Source organism: Petromyzon marinus, chromosome 63, assembly GCF_048934315.1.
Source record: "Petromyzon marinus isolate PM22_M1 ecotype Great Lakes invasive population chromosome 63, UKy_Petmar_22M1.pri1.0, whole genome shotgun sequence".
Classification (NCBI taxonomy): domain Eukaryota; kingdom Metazoa; phylum Chordata; class Hyperoartia; order Petromyzontiformes; family Petromyzontidae; genus Petromyzon; species Petromyzon marinus.
Genome location: NC_133729.1, coordinates 2384000 through 2403902, shown reverse-complemented (window position 1 = coordinate 2403902; position 19903 = coordinate 2384000). Strand labels below are relative to the sequence as shown.

At 49.2% G+C, this 19903-nt stretch overlaps 2 protein-coding genes across 2 annotated transcripts in view; one reads left to right on the top strand and one right to left on the bottom strand.

Moving 5' to 3' along the window:
- Positions 1-7423, top strand: part of LOC116956155 (plasmolipin-like) — a 76754-nt gene extending 69331 nt beyond the window's left edge. Inside the window, exon 5 of the mRNA XM_032977635.2 lies at positions 1015-7423. Coding sequence (XP_032833526.2) covers positions 1015-1125 — 111 coding nt within the window. The 3' untranslated portion in view covers positions 1126-7423. The remainder of the gene's footprint in view (positions 1-1014) is intronic.
- Positions 7424-12294: 4871 nt separating this feature from the next.
- Positions 12295-19903, bottom strand: part of LOC116956119 (uncharacterized) — a 29270-nt gene continuing 21661 nt past the window's right edge. Inside the window, exon 3 of the mRNA XM_032977576.2 lies at positions 12295-16970. Coding sequence (XP_032833467.2) covers positions 15006-16970 — 1965 coding nt within the window. The 3' untranslated portion in view covers positions 12295-15005. The remainder of the gene's footprint in view (positions 16971-19903) is intronic.

Here is a 19903-nt window from a genome sequence, read left to right as displayed (position 1 = left end):
ATTTCTTGCCTAACACATGGGATGGACTTTTTATTTATTTTTTACAATAATGTCTAAGAGTGTATTGTATTTAATTGCTCTGTTTTTACTTTTTTTATTTACCATTTATTGTTTCATTGTAATGGCAGAGATTAGGGATTAATAAAGTAACAACCATGACCACAATCATAAAAACAGAAATCTATGCATTGATTTATATGAAGACAAGTCCAGATATTGTGGTCAAGGTTTAGCAAATTGTTGTTTTTTATTTACATAGCGTAGCAATTTGTTTTTTAAAGCAATATATCGGGGGGGGGGGACATTTTGAGCATATTTAAATATTGGGGGGGTTCGAGTTTCCAAACGTCAGCCTCGAAACCTTAATGACTTGGAGAAGATCTGCAAAGAGAAGTGGGACAAAATCCCTCCTGAGATGTGTGCAAACCTGGTGGCCAACTACAAGAAACGTCTGACATCTGTGATTGCCAACAATAAATATTATAATTACGGCCTTGAAACCTAGTGTCGTGATGCACGTGGCACGTGCAGAGCGTGCGCCGCGGGTAGCGTTTGCGACGTGCACCACGTGACGCTGTCGCCGATGGGACTCGTATCGAAATCGGCTCCAGTGCTTTTGCCTGCCGGCAGCAATAGCATTAGTTTATTCTCTCCTTCTCCTCCCGTGTCTCTCTCCCCCTCTCTTTCTCCCCGTGTCCCGCTCCCTCTGTTTCTCTCTCTCTGCCTCTCTCCCTTGTCTCCGCGCCCCCCCCCCCCCCCCCCCCCCGTGTCACCCTTTTATTTTACGATCAGAGGAATCAAGAAGATGCTCGGTGTAGTCGGCACTTTGCTCCGTTCATCATTTCGGTGTTTTTTTTCAATGCTTTGCTTAATGTGCCCCCAAACCCACTTTTTAAATGAAAGATTTCACCAAAAATCTCACCCCCTCTCTCTCTACCCCCTCTCTCCCTACTCTATGTCTATGTTTTTCCGTCTCTGTCTCACCCTCTCCACGTGTCTGCCTCTCTCCCGCAGTTCTTCGCGGCCCTCACCACGATCGCCTACATTCTGAGCGCCCTGCTGGGCTTCGCCACCCTGAAGGGACTCTCCATGCCGCTCGCTCGCTCCCGGGAGGCGGCGTCTTAGGCGGGAGCGTGACCCAAACCCTCAACCCACACGGCCAGCATCATCAGCAGCAGCAGCAGCATCGGCAGCATCATCAGCAGCATCATCATCTGCTGCATGAGCAGCGCATCAACAGCATCAACATCATCAGGAGCAGCCATGATATCTGCAACATTTACAATCTTGGTACAAGGTACAATCTTGTAAATGTTGTGGCTTGGCTCTCCAACACACCGGTTAGTGCTGTGCTAGTGACGAATTGGCCACGTTCTGTTTACGTGACGACCCTTACTAGTCGGCTGTGTCGGGTGGTGGCGGGTTGTAACGACACAACATTTATATATTTACGCGATTTAACCCAAAACAACTCTATTATGGATGATATTGGTCGCGAAAGCTTCCTACGTCTTAAACTGATCAGCAGTATCATTAAGCAGCAGCTTCAGTAGCATAATCAGCAGCATCAGCAAGCGGCATAATGAGGAGCTGCAACATCACCAGCTGTAGCATCAGCAACAGCTTCATCAGCAACAGCCTCATCAGCAACAGCCTCATCAGCAGCTGCAGTATCAAGCACCACGCACTAGCACCACCACCACCACCACGCCTTACAACTGCACCTACAGCTCCACACAGCCAGTAGGAGCACCGGCAGGGCTAGCAGCATCATCCCCAAGCTGCAGAGACAATCTATTAAAACTTATCACTCGTCGCCTCCGCCTGGGTGATCTTAGTCGTACTTTGGTCGGGGGGGGGGGGAGCCTGACGCATGCGTAGCGGTGAAAATAAGATTTGTATCTAATAGCGGGGTCAGGTTTTGTGTCCAACGCATCCGTGTGTTTACGTGATAACGCACGTGGAGCTCCAGATTAGCACGTTGGAGCGCTGTCGCGATCATTATTATCCATAATAGAGGTTGTTGTGTTTTTTTTGGGGGGGGGTATAAATCGCGTAAATGTCAACTTGTGTTGATTAACTGTGAACAGCCCAACCATGAAGAAATAGCCATTGTAATTTATATGAATATACTAGCTTTACTACCTCGCTTACGCCCAGGACTTGGATTCACCACGCCCGGCCGCCTTTGTTTCCCCAGTGGCGATGTTCACACACACCACACCAGTTACTCGTTTAGATGCTGAGTCGACCTAGGGGAGGCCCAGGACCGGTTCAAATAATCGTCACCGGTGGTGGCCGTGAGCGGGAATCGAACTCGGAGTCGCCGGGTTCGTAGCGCGGCGTAGCGCTAACCACTACACCACCGCTCCCCCCACACACACAGACAGCACGCTAACCACTACACCACCGCTCCCCCCACACACACTGACAGCACGCTAACCACTACACCACCGCTCCCCCACACACACAGACAGCACGCTAACCACTACACCACCGCTCCCCCCCACACACAGACAGCACGCTAACCACTACACCACCGCTCCCCCCCACACACAGCACGCTAACCACTACACCACCGCTCCCCCCACACACACAGACAGCACGCTAACCACTACACCACCGCCCCCCCCCACACACAGACAGCACGCTAACCACTACACCACCGCTCCCCCCCACACACAGACAGCACGCTAACCACTACACCACCGCTCCCCCCACACACACAGACAGCACGCTAACCACTACACCACCACACACACACGCACGCGTCCATAGGTACACATACACGCGTTTGCTGCAGACACACACACACACACAACTTTCAGGGTGCCTACGGCAGTAAACGACTCAAATAATAAAGCAATTGCTGCGAGGAAGAACGCCTTAGACCTGCAACGCATTTTTATTTCACTTTACCCGCGGAGAGTGTGGTGACATGAGCTGGCACACTGCGTGACGCTTCCACATACGGGTCACATGACAGATGTGACGTCACAGTTAGTTTGCTGTGCAAAATAAATGCATTATTGCGCGCCCCCCTCCCCTCCCCCCACCCCCGAAAAATGCAAAAGTATATTTTTATAATTGCTGCATGGTGTACAGTCTGGAAAGTACCCACATGGCAAATCTCAAGTTTGCTGCATGTCGGGAAGTACGCTAAACGCTTTGAACAGACGCGCATAATCACCACTTTGCCTGTTATATGTACGGAGATAGACTATTACACCGTCCAAATCTGGTCTTTCGCGCCTGATTGGCTCACAAGTGACGGCATCACGTTTACTCCCTCATTATGCTGCTCGTTGTAATCGCCGGCACAATGTCACAGCTACTCAAAATTGTAAATGTTGCTGTCGGTTAGTGCTAAACCAGTAGTAAGGAATTGTCCACGTTTTGTGCGCACGTGACAAACCTTACCGGTTGGCTTGAGTCGGGTGGTGATCATGGCGGATTTCACAACACATTTATACATTCTAGATTTAAAGCTTTCGTGTTACTGCAAGGATCCATACTCTTTGGTTCTATTCGGTAAAGTCACGTAGGTAAAAATAAATAAATAAATAAAACAAAAATCACGACGTTTCGGCCACAACACAAGCGGCCTTCATCAGGTGAAGGGACCAGGCTGTCTAGAGGACAGCGCTGGAGTGAACACAGCCAAGCTCAGACCGCGACCTTTAAGCTGTGTGAGAGGAAACAGAGCGCCTTGACAAAGGAATTAGCATAACAAAATAGCATTTAATTGGCGGACTTAGCATGATGAACGGTGTAGAGGGGGTGAACTTGTGCAGACCGACGAGGGGGGAGGGGGAGTTTACCTATTGATGGTGTGATAAGGGAATTTAAGCAGCTGTGAAAGTTTAGGATACCACTACTTGAAAAAGTATACAGTACCATTGAAATTTAGCTTAATGTTTCGTTAGATTCAGAACATCTTTCCAATGGTTGCTTAATTTGAAACCATCCTCTCGTTTGAAATTGTCTGTGTTTGTAAATCTGAATTGCCTCGTGAACAAATCTCTGATAAAAAAAACGCGTGGGATTGCAAAGAAAGAATTATTGGTTCTTTCGGTAAAGTCACGTAGAAGGGAAATAATAAAATAATAAAACTTTCTTTTTGCTGTGGTTTTCACACCTGGCGATGATTGCTTGTGGTGCAATCTAAACGTCGCGATAAATTGTATTGTTTAATTTTTATTATTTTATTATTATTTCCCTTCTACATGACTTTACCAAAAGAACCGAGAATATGAATCCCAGCAGCCACGAAAGCTTTAAATCGACATATTCTTAGCTCTTTCGGTAAAGTCACGTTGAAGGGAAACAATAAAATAGTAAAATATATATATAAAACAATACAAATTCTCACGACGTTTCGACCATAACACAAACGGTCGTCATCAGGTGTGTCAGTTTGCATTGATTTATTTATTTTTAAACGGTGTATTTATTTATTTATAATAAAAAAACGTCAGCGTCACGCGCAGCGACTTGGCAGTTTATTTAGAAGGACAAGTCCATCTATGTTCTGACAAGAGGAGGGGGGAGACGAAAAATTAATGTATGCTGTCTGAAAGCCACCGTAAGTGTGAACAATCAATTAAGACCTGAAATGGTTTATCAAATCCTTCCAATGATTGCTAAGCCAGAATCCATCTTCTCGGTTGAAATTGTCTCTGTGCTTGTATATGTGGATAGCCTCATGAACGAATCTCTCATGGTAGCCAGATGGCTTACAAAGAACCTCTGTCTTGGAAAAGTCAATGTCATGTGAGCCTACTGAATTATAACAATGATCTGCCACGGCCCAGGTGGATTCTGGCTTAGCAATCATTGGAAGGATTTGATAAACCATTTCAGGTCTTAATTGATTGTTCACGCTTACGGTGGCTTTCAGACAGCATACATTAATTTTTCGTCTCCCCCCTCCTCTTTTCAGAACATAGATGGACTCGTCCTTCTAAATAAACTGCCAAATCGCTATCCGCGGCGCTAACTTTTAAATAAATAAATAAACTCCCCGGTTAAAAATAAATGTTTCTTGCCATTGGTTTTTCACACCTTATGATGACCGTTTGTGTTATGGTCGAAACGTCGTGAGAATTTTGATTGTTTTATATATATTTTATTATTTTATTGTTTCCCTTCAACGTGACTTTACCGAAAGAGCTAAGAATATGAATTACTGCAGTTACGAAAGCTTTAAATCAAAACTTTAAATCGACGTTTATATATTTCCGCGATCGAACCCAAATGAAAACCTTTATTATGGGAAAAAGTTTCCCCCGCATAGCCTTTAACAGAGCGTTTGGGGCAAGTGCCTGTTAAACTAGATCTAAACTCTTTTTTTACGAAACCAGTTAAGCTTGGTTCTTTCGGCAAAGCCACTGTAGGTATACAATACATGAAATCACGACGTTTCGGGCGTCCGTCATCAGGTGCTGTTGCTGTGGTCGTCTCACCTGATGACGGACGCTTGTGTTGCGCCCGAAACGTCACGTGATTTCATTCATTTTATTTTCTCCCCACGTGACTTTGCCGAAAGAACCGAACAGTATATGGATCCCTGCAGTCACGACAACTTCAAATCTAGAAAGTTAAGGTCCCACTGAGCTCTTTAGCTCGGTTTTTTTGTTTTGTCCAGTAGCGACTTGACTTTCACAAATGAAAGCTCAACGAAGTGGCGTTGGCTCCATCAACATCATCATCACCACCACCACCACCATCATCCTCACGTTGAAATGTATCGGAGCAGCCAAATAATTGAAACGAGTGGTTCATTCTTAGCCCTGGGGTGCACGCTGCACCTCCTGGGGGTAGCGAGACACGGCCAGATTTTTTTATTTTTGGAAGGTAAATCGTCGAAAAATGTTTCGCGGGTACGCAAGTAACCAACTGCTTTGTTTCATGAAATCCCACGCGTGTATTAACATTCGACATTGTTTCACGATTGGCGAACAGAGGAGTGGCAAGGCCGCGGCACGGGTTAAGAAACGCTGTCCATGTGGCTCGCAATCGTTTGGGCAGTTGGGTGAATGTTGGGTTGTTGACTCAGGACCCATCATCCTTCCCGCCGGGGAGGGGGACGATAAAACGAGTACCCACATGAATGTGGAATTCAACAGTGGGTGTGTCCACTGTATATACTCGTCCACTGCACCCACCCCCCTCCTCCCTCCATAGAAATGTGGAATTTCCACCACCGGGGATCGGCAGGGCTGTACAACGGGAGAACTGCGATCTCGCGAGATCGATTTTGGTCTTTGGGGATCGTCCATAAATGACGTCACGCACCTAGGGGGGCAGGGGGGGGTCAGACATTTGTGACGATGTGTGATGGGGGGGGGGGGTTGAGAAATGTGACGTCACATCAAAATGCGCAACTTTAAATAAATATAGAAAACACGTTCTACTTAATTAAATAGACTTTTTAATAAATGTTTTCTCCTACAACATCAGAGTGCAGCGCCACATTAAATACGCACTGCAATGACAATAGTTTAAAGCGATTTGAAGCATGTTTTATTTGGGGGGGGGGGGCAGAGCTTTGTGACGTCATTTTTGAGGGGGGGTTCTGACTTTTTGTGACGCGGTGTGACGAGGGGGGGGGGTCAAAAATCGTCCAAAATCGCGTGACGTCATTTATGGACGGCCCCTTTAGCGATGGAACGGCGAGCCAGCCTCGACGATAGCAAAATGATCAACATCGCCGCGATCACCATCGCCGCGATCACCACCGTCGCGATCACCACCGTCGCGATCACCACCATCGCGATCACCACCATCGCGATCACCACCATCGCGATCACCACCATCGCGATCACCACCATCGCGAACACCATCATCGCGATCACCATCATCGCGGTCGTGGTGAGTGAGACGATCCGCAGTGATCCTCGTTTGTTGTGCCACCCTTAAAAGCGATACCTTAGTACGCTTAGAAGATGAATTGTTCTAAGAGTTAACTGAAGATCGTTTTATACGCTTACAAGACGGACCCTTCTACGATTAACTTAAGATTGTGTTATGCGCAAAAGATGGGATGTTCAAATATCAACTTAAGATTGTTGAACGCATAAAGACGGGATGTTGTAAGATGAACTTAAGATTGTTTATTGCTCAAAAGGGATATGTTCTAATGTCAACTTAAGTTTGTTTTATGCGCAAAGACGGACTGTCATAAGATTAATGTAAGATTGTTTTACGTGTAAAAGACTGGCTGTCTTAAGATAAACTTAATCTTGTTTGAATTCGTGATTATGGGCTGTTCTAAGATTAACGTAAGATTTTTGTATGCGTAAATATGGGATTGTTTTGGTTTATAAGAGATGGGTGAATGTGTGAAGTTGGTTCGATTTGTTGGGAACCTTTTGTCAATAAAAAAGGTTGTGTTTCAATAAAATATCGGGTGTGAACCTCAGCTTGATAATGAGAGGGTTGTGGTGGTGATGATGAAAGGGTTGTGGTGGTGATGATGAGAGGGTGGTGGTGATGATGAGAGGATAGTTGTGATGATGAGAGGGTGGTGGTGATAATAATGAGAGGGTGACGATGATGATGAGAGGGTGACGATGATGATGAGAGGGTGGTGGTGATGATGAGAGGGTGGTGGTGATGATGAGAGGGTGGTGGTGATGATGAGAGGGTGGTGATGATGAGAGGGTGGTGGTGATGAGAGGGTGGTGGTGATGATGAGAGGGTGGTGGTGATAATGAGAGGGTGGTGGTGATGATGAGAGGGTGGTGGTGATGATGAGAGGGTGACGATGATGATGAGAGGGTGGTGGTGATGATGAGAGGGTGGTGGTGATGATGAGAGGGTGGTGGTGATGATGAGAGGGTGGTGGTGATGATGAGAGGGTGGTGGTGATGATGAGAGGGTGGTGGTGATGATGAGAGGGTGGTGGTGATGATGAGAGGGTGGTGGTGATGATGAGAGGGTGAGGATGATGAGAGGGTGGTGGTGATGATGAGAGGGTGGTGGTGATGATGAGAGGGTGGTTGTGGTGGTGATGATGAGAGGGTGGTGGTGATGATGAGAGGGTGGTGGTGATGATGAGAGGGTGGTGGTGATGATGAGAGGGTGGTGGTGATGATGAGAGGGTGGTGGTGATGATGAGAGGGTGGTGGTGATGATGAGAGGGTGAGGATGATGAGAGGGTGGTGGTGATGATGAGAGGGTGGTGGTGATGATGAGAGGGTGGTTGTGGTGGTGATGATGAGAGGGTGGTGGTGATGATGAGAGGATGGTGGTGATGATGAGAGGGTGGTGATGATGAGAGGGTGAGGATGATGAGAGGGTGGTGGTAATGATGAGAGGGTGGTGGTGATAATGAGAGGGTGGTGGTGATGATGGTTGTGGTGATGTTGATGAGAGGGTGGTGATAATGAGAGGGTGGTGGTGATGAGAGGGTGGTGGTGATGATGAGAGGGTGGTGATGATGAGAGGGTGGTGATGATAATGAGAGGGTGGTGGTGATGAGAGGGTGGTGATAATGAGAGGGTGGTGATGGTTGGTGGGTGGTGGTTTGGTGGTGGGTGGTGGTGGGTGGGTGGTGGTGTGTGGGTGTTGGTGGGTGGTGGTGGGTTGTGGTGGTGGTCGGTGGTGGGTGGTGGTGGGTGGGTGGTGGTGTGTGGGTGTTGGTGGGTGGTGGTGGGTGGTCGTGGGTGGTGGTGCTGGTGGGTGGTGGTGGTCGGTGGTGGTGGGTGGTGGTGGGTGGTGGGTGGTGGTAGATGGGTGGTGGTGGGTGGTGGTGGGTGGTGGTGGGTGGTGGTGAGTGGGTGGTGGGTGGGTGAGTGGTGGTGGTTTGAGGGTGGTGGGTGGTAGTGGGTGGTGGTGGGTGGGTGGTGGTAGTGGGTGGGTGGTGGTGGGTGGTGGCTGGTAGTGGTGGGTTGTTGGTGGTGGTTGGGTGGTGGTTGATGGGTGGTTGGTGGGTGGGTGGTGGGTGGGTGGTGGGTGTTGGTGTGTGAATGGTGGTGGGTAGTGGTGGTTGATGGGTGGTTGGTGGTTGCTGGTGGTAGGTGGTGGTGGATGGGTGGTGGTGGGTGGGAGGTGGTGGTGGGTGGTGGGTGGTGGTGCCTGGTTGTGGATGGGTGGTGATTGGTGGGTGGTGGTGGGTGGGTGGGTGGTGGTGGATGGATGGTGGGTGGTGTTGGTGGTGTGTGGTAGTGGGTGGTGGTGGGTGGTGGATGGATGTTGGTGGGTGGTGGGTGGGTGGAGGTGGGTGGTGGGTTGTGGTGGGTGGTGTTGGGTGGTGGTGTTTAGGTGGTGGTGGGTGGGTGATGGTGGATGGGTTGTTCGGTGGGTGGTGGTGGGTAGTGGTGGTGGGTGGTGGTGGGTTGGTGAGTGGTGGGTGTTTTTGGTGGTGGGTGGTGGTGAGTGGTGGTGAGTGGTGGGTGGTGGTGGGTGGTGGTGAGTGGTGGGTGGTGGTGGTTGGTGGTGGTTATTGGTGGTGGGTGGCGGTGGGGGGTGGTGATGAGTGGTGGGTGGTGGTGGTGGTCGTAGTGAGAGGGTTGTTCTAATGATGACAGGGTGATGGTGGTGATGATGAGAGGGTAATGATAAAAGGGTGGTGGTGATGATGAGAGGGTGGTGATGATGAGAGGGTGGTGGTGATGATGAGAGGGTGGTGGTGATGATGAGAGGGTGGTGGTGATGATGAGACGGTTTTTCTGATGAGATATTTTCTGCCCAACTGCTACAGCAGAGGTGTAGGGAATTCCAACAAGACCTACATCCCTGCTTCATTGACCTGGTCAAGGCCTATGATACCATCAGTAGGCCTGGGCTCTGGGTTGTTCTTCGTGATTTCGGAGTCCGTAACCCTCTGCTCATGATAATGAAGGACCATCATGATGGTGAGCGGGCCCCGGGTAAAACTGCGTGGCTGGGAGTTGGACCCATTACCTGTACACCTTGGGGTGCGACAGGGATGTCCTCTGGCTCCCATATTATTTAACATCTATTTCGACCACGTAGTTCCTGAAGCCTTTGATGGCTGTACCAGAGGAATTTCCATTTGGTACATATATAATGGGAGGCTGATCGATGCCCGGGTGTGGTCAAGGCACGGCTCCCTATTGGTCAACCATATTATGTATGCCGATGATCTGGTAATTGCCACTCACTCAAAGGAGGAGTTGGAGGCGCTGATGCTGAACCTGGAGCCCCACCAAAATTAAGCACCTGCCTGGGTATTTTGTACCATCGGGCAACCCACCCACACAACTCCTTATCGGTGATGGGGCAGTTGTGGAGAGAGTGGAGAGTTTCCCATATCTGGGCAGTGTGCTCATGACCGGCTGCGATTTGACAGTAGAGGTCTCACTCAGAATCAGTTGAGCGGCAATATCTTTTCATCGGTTGCATAACGCTGTGTGGAAGCTACCTGGTCTATCACTCCGCACGAAACTTCAGGTCTTTTCGGCCACGGTCATTCCCTCCCTCCTCTACGCTTGCGAAACGTGGACCCCCCTAATGGAACATCTTCGTCAGTTAGAAACATTTAGGCTGACCTGCCTACGATCCATCCTGAGTTTAACCAGGCTGGATTGTGTGAGGAGCTCACAAATCCTTTAAAGACGTGGACAAAGTCCCATCGGTGAGCTCCTCCGGCAGAAAAGGCTGCGTTGGCTGGGTCATGTAGCCTGCATGCCCAGCCACCGCATGCCGAAACAGCTTTAGTTCGGCCGGATCGAAGGGGCTAAACGGGCGCGGCACGGGCTAGAGAAGAGATGGAGTGATGTGGTACAGGAGGATGTGGAGCTGAGTGGACTTGCCGATGACTGGTACCAGTGGTGTCAAGATCGGCCTCTGTGGGGGAGGCTCGTGAAGGACGCTGCGGAGGAGCGACGCTCACAACAACGAGCGAAGCGACGGGTGGCTAAAGCACAGCAGGTTGGCACAGTAGGGGGCACAGGTGGTGCATCAGCCAGTCATCTCAGTCATCTCAGTCAGTCGACCCGTGGCACCTGGGTCTGCCCCGTGGCCTCAAGGTGCACATGGCCTGGCACAAGCGTCGTGGTGACATCACCGCCACTTCGTGACGAATGGCGGTTGTTGTTGTCTCTTTGTGTCTCTTTCTCTCTCTGTGTCTGTCTGTGTGGTTGTCTCTCTGTGTGTCTCTGTGTCTCTGTGTGTGTCTCTCTATATGTGGATGTCTATCTGTTTGTGGGTTGTCTGTCTGTGTCTCTCTGTGTGTGTCTCTTTGTGTCTCTCTGTGTGTCTCTGTGTATCTCTCTCTATGTGGATGTCTCTCTGTTTGTGGGTTGTCCCTCTGTGTGTGTCCCTCTGTGTGTGTCTGTCTCTGTGGTTGTCTCTCTGTGTGTCTCTGTGTCTCTGTGTGTGTCTCTCTATATGTGGATGTCTCTTTGTTTGTGGGTTGTCCCTCTGTGTGTGTCCCTCTGTGTGTGTCTCTCTGTGTTTCTTTGTGTGTCTCTCACTGTGTCTCTCTCTCCATGTGTGTCTCTCCCGTTGACATGCTGGTCTTTCCTCGTAGTTGCTCTTGCCGTTTTTTTGTTGCCCGGTTCTCTCACATTGACATCCTAATCTTCTCATTGACACAGCCCCCGGTTGCTGTAGGCATCTTACATTGACATCCTAATCATCTCATTGACACAGCCCCCGGTTGCTGGAGCCGTCTCACATTAACATCCTAATCATCTCATTGACACAGTCCCCGGTTGCTGGAGCTGTCTCACATTGACATCCTAATCTTCTCTTTGACACAGTCCCCGGTTGCTGTAGCCATCTTACATTGACATCCTAATCATCTCATTGACACAGCCCCCGGTTGCTGGAGCCGTCTCACATTGACATCCTAATCATCTCATTGACACAGTCCCCGGTTGCTGGAGCTGTCTCACATTGACATGCTAATCTCTTACATTTACATGCAAATTCCATCTCTAGCTCCGCCCACCTCAAGCCTATATAACCTCTTGTTGCAGCAGCTCTTTTTCCTGCCTCGGCAGTTCCCCTGCTGTGTTTGTCTCACCTGATGACGATTGCTTGTGTTGCGATCGGAACGTCGTGACCTATACATTTTTCTACCTACGTGACTTTAACCGAAAGAACTAAAGAGGATTGAAGAGAAAGACGTGTATTTTGTCTGTACAATGCGATTTTAAATCGTGGATGCGTTCCTTATGTACACCTGTAGAATATATATATTTTACGTTAAGTATCTTGTGCAATTCTAACCAATGTTTTTTTTAAGACCCTCCTTTATCATACAGCAATAACAAATGTATTCACCGACGGCGCTCATATTTTATATTTGAAACAACACTGTCAACAGCAAACGTTTATTAATATAAAATGTATTTAGAAAAATATCGTTCGTGCTATTGTAATACTTTACAAAAATGGCACTTAACTACACATGAATGTAGTTGCAAGATTAAGGCTGTGGTATGTGTGCGTTAAACTTATTCTGGACCGTACGTAGCCAACAACGCTCAACTGAGGTGCGGGGGAAGGACAACAAAACTAAACACAACACCAACAAGCAGTTCTGAATGGGTCTCTGTGTGAGTCTATGGGTCTCTGTGTGAGTATATGGGTCTCTGTGTGAGTCAATGGGTCTCTTTGTGAGTCTATGGGTCTCTGTGTGAGTCTATGGGTCTCTGTGTGAGTCTATGTGCCTCTGTGTGAGTCTATGGGTCTCTGTTGAGTCTATGTGTCTCTGTGTAAGTAAATGGGTCTCTGTGTGGGTCTATGGGTCTCTGTGTAAGTCTATGGGTCTCTGTGTGAGTCTATGGGTCTGCGTGAGACTATGGGTCTTTGGGTGAGTTTATGCATCTCCATGTAATTCTATGTGTCTCTGTATTAGTCTATGGGTCACTGTATGAGGAGTCTATAGGTCTCTGTGTGAGTCTATTTGTCTCTGTGTGAGTCTATGGGTCTCTGTGTGAGTCTATGGGTCTGTGTCAGTCTATGGATCTCTTTATGAGTCTCTGGGTCTCTGTTGCATGTATATGAATATATGTGAGTCTATGGGTCTCTGCGTAAGTCTATGTGTCTCTGTTAGTCTATTTGTCACTGTGAGTCTGTGAGTCTCTGTGCGAATCTATGGATATCTGTGCGAGTCTATGGGTCTATGTGTGAGTCTATGGGTTTATGTGTGAGTCTATGGGTCTCTGTATCAGTCTATAGGTCTCTGTGCGAGTGTATAGATCTGTGTGAGTCTATGCGTCTGTGTGAGGAGTCTATGGAACACTTTGTGAGTCTATGGGTCTCTGTGTGAGTCTCTGAATATTCTGTGAGTATATGGGTCTCTGTGTGAGTCTGTGGGTTTCAGTGTGAGTCTATGGGTCTATATGTCAGTCTATGGATCTCTGTGTGAGTCTATTAGTCTCTGTGTGAGTCTATGGGTCTGTGTGAAGAGTCTTTGGATCTCTGCGTGAGTCTGTGGATCTCTGTGTAATTCTATGTGTCTCTGTATTAGTCTATGGGTATGTGTGATGGATCTATATGTCTCTGTGTGAGTCTATAGGTCTCTGTGTGAGTCTGTGTATGCGAACATGTTGAACTTTTTTTGCACCGTACATAGCGAACTGTTCTCATCGCTAATGAGCGCGTGTGTGTGGGGAGCGGTGGGCCAGCGGTTAGCTCACTGCCCTACAAACCCGGCAGAGACCCGACTTCAACACCCACTCACGGCCAATAAATACTGACATCAAATATCTGAACCGGTCCTGGACCTCCCCTAGATCGACTCAGCCTGACATGAGTACCCAGTGTGATGTGTAGTAAACATCGCCACTGGGGATACAAAGGCGGCCGGGCGTGGTGCTGACCACCCACCCCCTCGTGTACCACAGTGCCGCTCTCCATAGGTGCTTACTAACAGCACTTGCCCCAACAGTCTTTTAAAGGCTATCCAGGGATCTTTGTACTGTATTTGCCTTATAGGTTTGTGAATGTAACCATGTGTAGTTAAAGATACAGTATTGTATTACTTTTTTTTCTATTCGGTAAAGCCAAGCAGGAATATTTTAAATGCGAGAATAGTGGCATTTTTGACCCCACAATGTATAACTATAAAACTCGAAAAAATAAGCTGAAACTAAATAAAGTGGCTTATCATCATCATCACGTGGAAATATTTCAACGAAATCAATCTCTAAACGCGTGATTCTAAATGTGGAGGAGAAAAACCGGAAGACACGGAGAAAAATCTACGCTACCACGGGGAGAGAGAGAGAGAGACGCAGATTCTAAACATATAGCAGCAGGCATCGTCAGGGTTGGGATCGAACCCACGACCTCCTGCATACCAGGCGAGGTAGTTAACATCTCCTAGCCACCGTGGTGCCCAAATTGCGCCCTCTCCTCGCAGGGGCGTTTACAGAGACTCCTCTACTTACGAACGAGTAAGATTCCAGAGGTCTTCGCAAGTCGATTTGCTTGTCAGTCCAACTTTACTCCTGTCAATTCCAAACATGTTGTACGGCATGTTACACTAAACACGGGGAATGGCTTTAAAAGTTGTATAACCTCCTGTAGATGTAGATGCCACCGATTCCTCACGTTCTGCAGATGTAGATGCCACCACCACCACCACAATTTATTGCGCGGATTTGAGACTAATGAGTCTCGGTCCGAACAGGCAACTGGATATACAGGCGGCTTTTTTTTCGTATATCTGAAAGTTCGTAAGTCGAGTGTTCATAAGTAGAGTCCCTGTATACGAAGAACGTATGCGCCAGACATTGAACGTTCTGTGTCACAGCCAGGAGTATAGTCGCCACTCGACTTCCTGATGCCCCACTGGACAATGCAATGCGGTGTTACCCAGAAACCCTGAAGTCGACACCAACACCCCTGGCTTGCTGTCTCGAACACCTACACCTACCCACACACCCCAGACCCACACACTGAGACCCATAGACTCACACAGAGACCCATGGCCTCGCGAAGAGACCCATAGATTCATACAGAGACCCACACGCAACTCCTTGCATGCTCAACCATAAAAGCCGATGCGACTCCAGCCACCGTCAGTACTTATGCACGTCGCAAGCAAACGACCGATATATAGCAGGCGTTGATCTGAACGCCACGCGATAGTTGTCGGAGCCATCAGCAGCGGCGTACGGGAATCCTGGTGTCTTGTCAGCATTGCTTCGAACGCTCAACAGCTGCTGCTGATGATGATGGTGGTCAGAATTTATGTTCACGCCATACGTGGACAACTCTTGCTGCTGCTGGTGATGGTGCTGGTGACTGTTATGGTGGTGGTGGTTATTGTGGTTGTGGTGTTGATACCAAAAAGATAATCGTGAGCAGGTTTCTTCGTCAACTGACACCTCGTCAGCTGTGACTTGAGGCTGTCCATCAGTCTGCTGCTGATCTTGCTGATGGTGGTGGTGGTGGAACTGCAGCTGATGGTGATGATGACGTTGTTGATGTTGGTGGTGGCTATGACCGGTGCTCAGATTGATGACGCCTTGAATCTGCGGCGAGCAATCGAGCGACGCTCTTTCAACCCCTTGCTCCTCCACGCGCAGCTGCTGTTGATGTCGCTGCTGCTGTTCACTCCCCTCTCCGCCCAGGTACAATCCACTCTGCTGGTCCTGCATACCATCATAGGCAGGCAGCATCCCCTGGGCCTGCTGATATCTTAGGGGCATGCGGTCGTCACGGCCATCGCAACAACCTACTCCACATCCTCCAGCACCTCCTCCCACTGCAACAACATCTCCACCACCACCCCCGTGGTGTCCATGTGAGCCACGTGACGGGACGCCAGTGTGAAGCTTGGAGTTTGTGGACGGCATCAAAAACGTCGACACCTCACTTCTGGGGCTTCCTTCTCCTCTAAGGCTGTCACCACCACCACCATTACCACCATCACCACCACCACCACGACCATCACCACCACCACCACGACCATCACCACCACCACCACCACCATGACCATCACGACCACCACCACGACCATCACGACCACCACCACCACCACCACCACCACCACGACCATCACCACCACCACGACCATCGCCACCACCACGACCATCACCACCACCACGACCATCACGACCACCACGACCATCACGACCACCACCACCACCACCACGACCATCACGACCATCACCACTATCACCACCACCACCACGACCATCACCACCACCACGACCATCACCACCACCACCACAACCATCACGACCACCACCACCACAACCATCACGACCACCACAAACTCCATTACTACCACCACGACCATCATAAACACCACCACAAACACCACTGCCACAAACACCACTACCACAAACACCACCACAAACACCACTACCACAAACACCACTACCACAAACACCACTACCACAAACACCACTACCACAAACACCACTACCACAAACACCACTACCACAAACACCACTACCACAAACACCACCACCACAAACACCACTACCACAAACACCACTACCACAAACACCACTACCACAAACACCACCACCCCCGCTGCTGCTGCTGCTACCACTGCTCAGGTTGACGCTGTCAGGGCTCTCAACTTTGGGCACGAGCAGCGCCACCATCGTCTTCGTCGCCATCTGTGGTGAGAGCTGGCGCACAGCGAGTGAAGCCGATGACGATGCTGCTGATGACGCTGACGATGACGCTGACGATGATGGAGACGCCGACGACAATAACAACGAGGTGGAGGAGGATGATGATGATGATGATGACCACGATGACACCGGACGATCCGGGCCACCAGCAGTCCCAACTGAGGCCCGGGCGAGATTCAATTCTGACGCCTCCTCATCAGTGTGACGATGATCCATCGCGTGGAACCCTCCACCACCACCACCATCACCACCACCATCACCACCACCAGCCCGCTGCTTCCGCTTGAACCTCCTCCTCCGTCGCAGGAAGCTGCCGTTCTCGAACATGCCGTGCGAGTCCGGGTCCAGCGTCCAGAAGCTGCCCTTGCCAGGCCGGCGGTCGTCTCGGGCCACCTGGCAGAATGGAGCAGTCAGACAGGCAGACGTGTGTGTGGGAAGTGTGTGTGCGAGTGAGTTATGGGTATGTGTGCGCGAGTGGGAGGTGTGTGTGTGAGTGAGGAGCGAGCCTTCAACACTTCACGTGGCCACAAAGTGCACCCGGTCTGGCACAGGCACCGTGGTGACGTCAACGTGACGTCAACGTCACGATGGCTGGTGTTGGTATTGGGGAGTACCTGGTGCGGTGTGTAGTAAACACCGCCACCGGGAAGACAAAGGCGCCCGGGCATGGTGGTGGCCACCCCACCCCCCTTTGTGCTGTTTCCGGCCTACGGTCCCTCAAGGCACTTGCCCCAAAAGTATGTTAAGGCTATATTGGGAGTATATTTGTCTTTATCTTTGTTATAACATTTAAAATATAAACGTATAAGTAAACACATGTACGTTGGTGTATTTATGTATTTGTGATACTATAAATCCATGTGTGTGTATATAAGGTTGATTTAACATTGAGCCCCTCGCCTAAAGCCATAGGCTTCTTTTGTATTGTTTTTTTTTAAGACTTCCTATTCATTTGTATACATTTTCGGCACTTTTAATGTAAATGTACGTGTCTGTATTTATACATAATTGTATGGTTTATTAAGTTAATTGATTTTAAAAGTTAATGAGGCCTAGTCTGTCATTGCCTCTCCTAAAGCCCTAGGCCTCATGCTTCTTTGTATTGTGGTTTTTAAGAGTTTTATTAATTTGTAGAAATGTTATCACTTTTAAAATATAAATATACGTGTGTGCTTATTATAATAAAACAGATGTGTATGTTTATTGCACTTCCATGTTTATTAACTTAATGTTAATTTCTATGGGGATGCTCGTAGAGAAGATCCATCCTTTTTCCTACGCTGTTGTCATGTTCTTTTTATCTCAAACTTCTTCATGATTTAACTTTATAACTTTAAGTAAGGTTTTAAACTGTTTCCGGTTGTTTTGAGTTTCGAAGACCGGTGGGCTCTGTAGCCTGTCTTTTTGATGTACGAATTGCGCTTTGCTTCAAAGCACTCGCACACACAGACAAGCCAAAACGGATTGCAAGAAGGGAGTGCTGACGGGTCGACTCCCTCAGCTTCACCCCACTGTGCTACCATCTGCTGTGGAAATGCTGACCCACCACCCCCCCCCCCCTATACCCGACGGTGCACGTCACGTGCTGCAGAGCCTCACGCCATAGTTGTGCCACGGACCTGCTCAGTTCTTCTTTCGCCCCTAGCGTTCATGTGATCGCGAAAGAGAGCGCCTCCATCGCCATGCTGCTGTTCATGATGATGTCGGGAATCGTGCCAAACCGCCCGGGCTAGGGCTCCTCAAGTCATGGCCCCGTAGTCAACAAAACGGCGCCGATTCACAATCCGGAAACGACTGGATCGGGATGCTTTCCGTCAGAAGATCCGAACATCTTCGGCGTGTCCTGCATCGACGGTCAATTCCATTGCAGCTCAATTAGAAAATGACATTATTGCTGTTCTTAAGGAAGTGGTGCCCATCCGAACAAACAAGCACAAAGATAACGGGGAATGCGCGCAATGACCGGCTGTCACCCGAGGCGCTCGCTGCGAAGCAGACATAGCGGAGGCTGGAAGCGTCTTTGTAAGAAAACTGTCCTCGAGACTGTACGACTCCTCGCTTGCAGAGCCGCCCGCAGATGTGCCAACTGACTCATTATTGAGTCTAGCAGATCGTCCTGTGCTTTGCGTGTCAATGAGTCGGCTCGCGACCCCCGTGCTCTGTGGCACATCGTGAAGGGTCCTGCTGCACACCAACCACCCATTAAACCAGTCAACATGGTCTGTGCACAGTACTTGTGACGTTCTTCGCCAATAAATAGTGACGATCGAGATGGCAGTTTCTAACTTGAAGACAAGCCATTCTCCCGGTCTGCCGTCTGAGTTTGACCGACCTGGAACCAATGCAAAACTCCAAGACCCTGGTACCAATGTTGGTGGCAGAGGTGTCGATGTTCATCGCACGGCTGCCAAATAAGGCATCGCTTCTCGACTGCATCTACATGTCGAATCTCAAACCGTGCTCGGACGGTGCTTACGCTGCTGATTGTCCACCTGGCAAATCTTATGTTCAGCGAGGGGCTGTTTCCCAGACCGGTTCAAAATAGTGCAGGTAACACCGCTGCTAAAAAAAGTTGGCTTGAAACCATAGAGACCCCGCAAACTATCGCCCGATCACAAACCTGAGTGCGATTTCAAAGGTCACGGAGTGCATGCGTCTGAAACGGTCACTACCCCGTGTCGCTGCGGCAGGCAGATTTAATCCATTGTAGTCAGCTTGCCGGAAGTTCCACAACGCTGAGGGGGCTCTACCAAAGATCCCTGATGGCCTCTACAAGATCACGGAAAACCGGTGTGCCGCAGCGTTGGTTGGCCTCAATCTCCCAGCCCCCTTCGGCACCGTTGACCACGAGAAACTTATCGGGCAGCTAAGGTCAAGGTTCGGTGTATGGGGCATGGCATTGGGGTGGATTGATTCATACCTACACGGTTGATCACAGTTCATCAAGCTAGTCGGCGTACCACAGGGGGCCATAGTCAGGCCCTTCGCCGATGTCTTCTCATCGCATGACATCAAGTTCCATCAATATACCGATGGAGAGCCTCAGTAACGGCTAAGATTGCACGCGAGTGGCACACGTGTGCTTTGCACGAAAGTAAATGCTGCTTAATCCAGCAACATTGGAGGTTCTGCTCGTTGGCACTCGGGCTCAGCCAGAAACAGATTGTGGGAGGACCGGGTGTGGTGGTCGCAGGCTCCAGGATTCAGTTCTCTACTTATCTAAAGAGCCCCTGGCACCGCACTCGACCAGAACATGTAATTTGATCACCAAGCGCAAAATATAGTCAGTTCCTGCAATTGTCATATCGGGGCTCTACATTTGACCG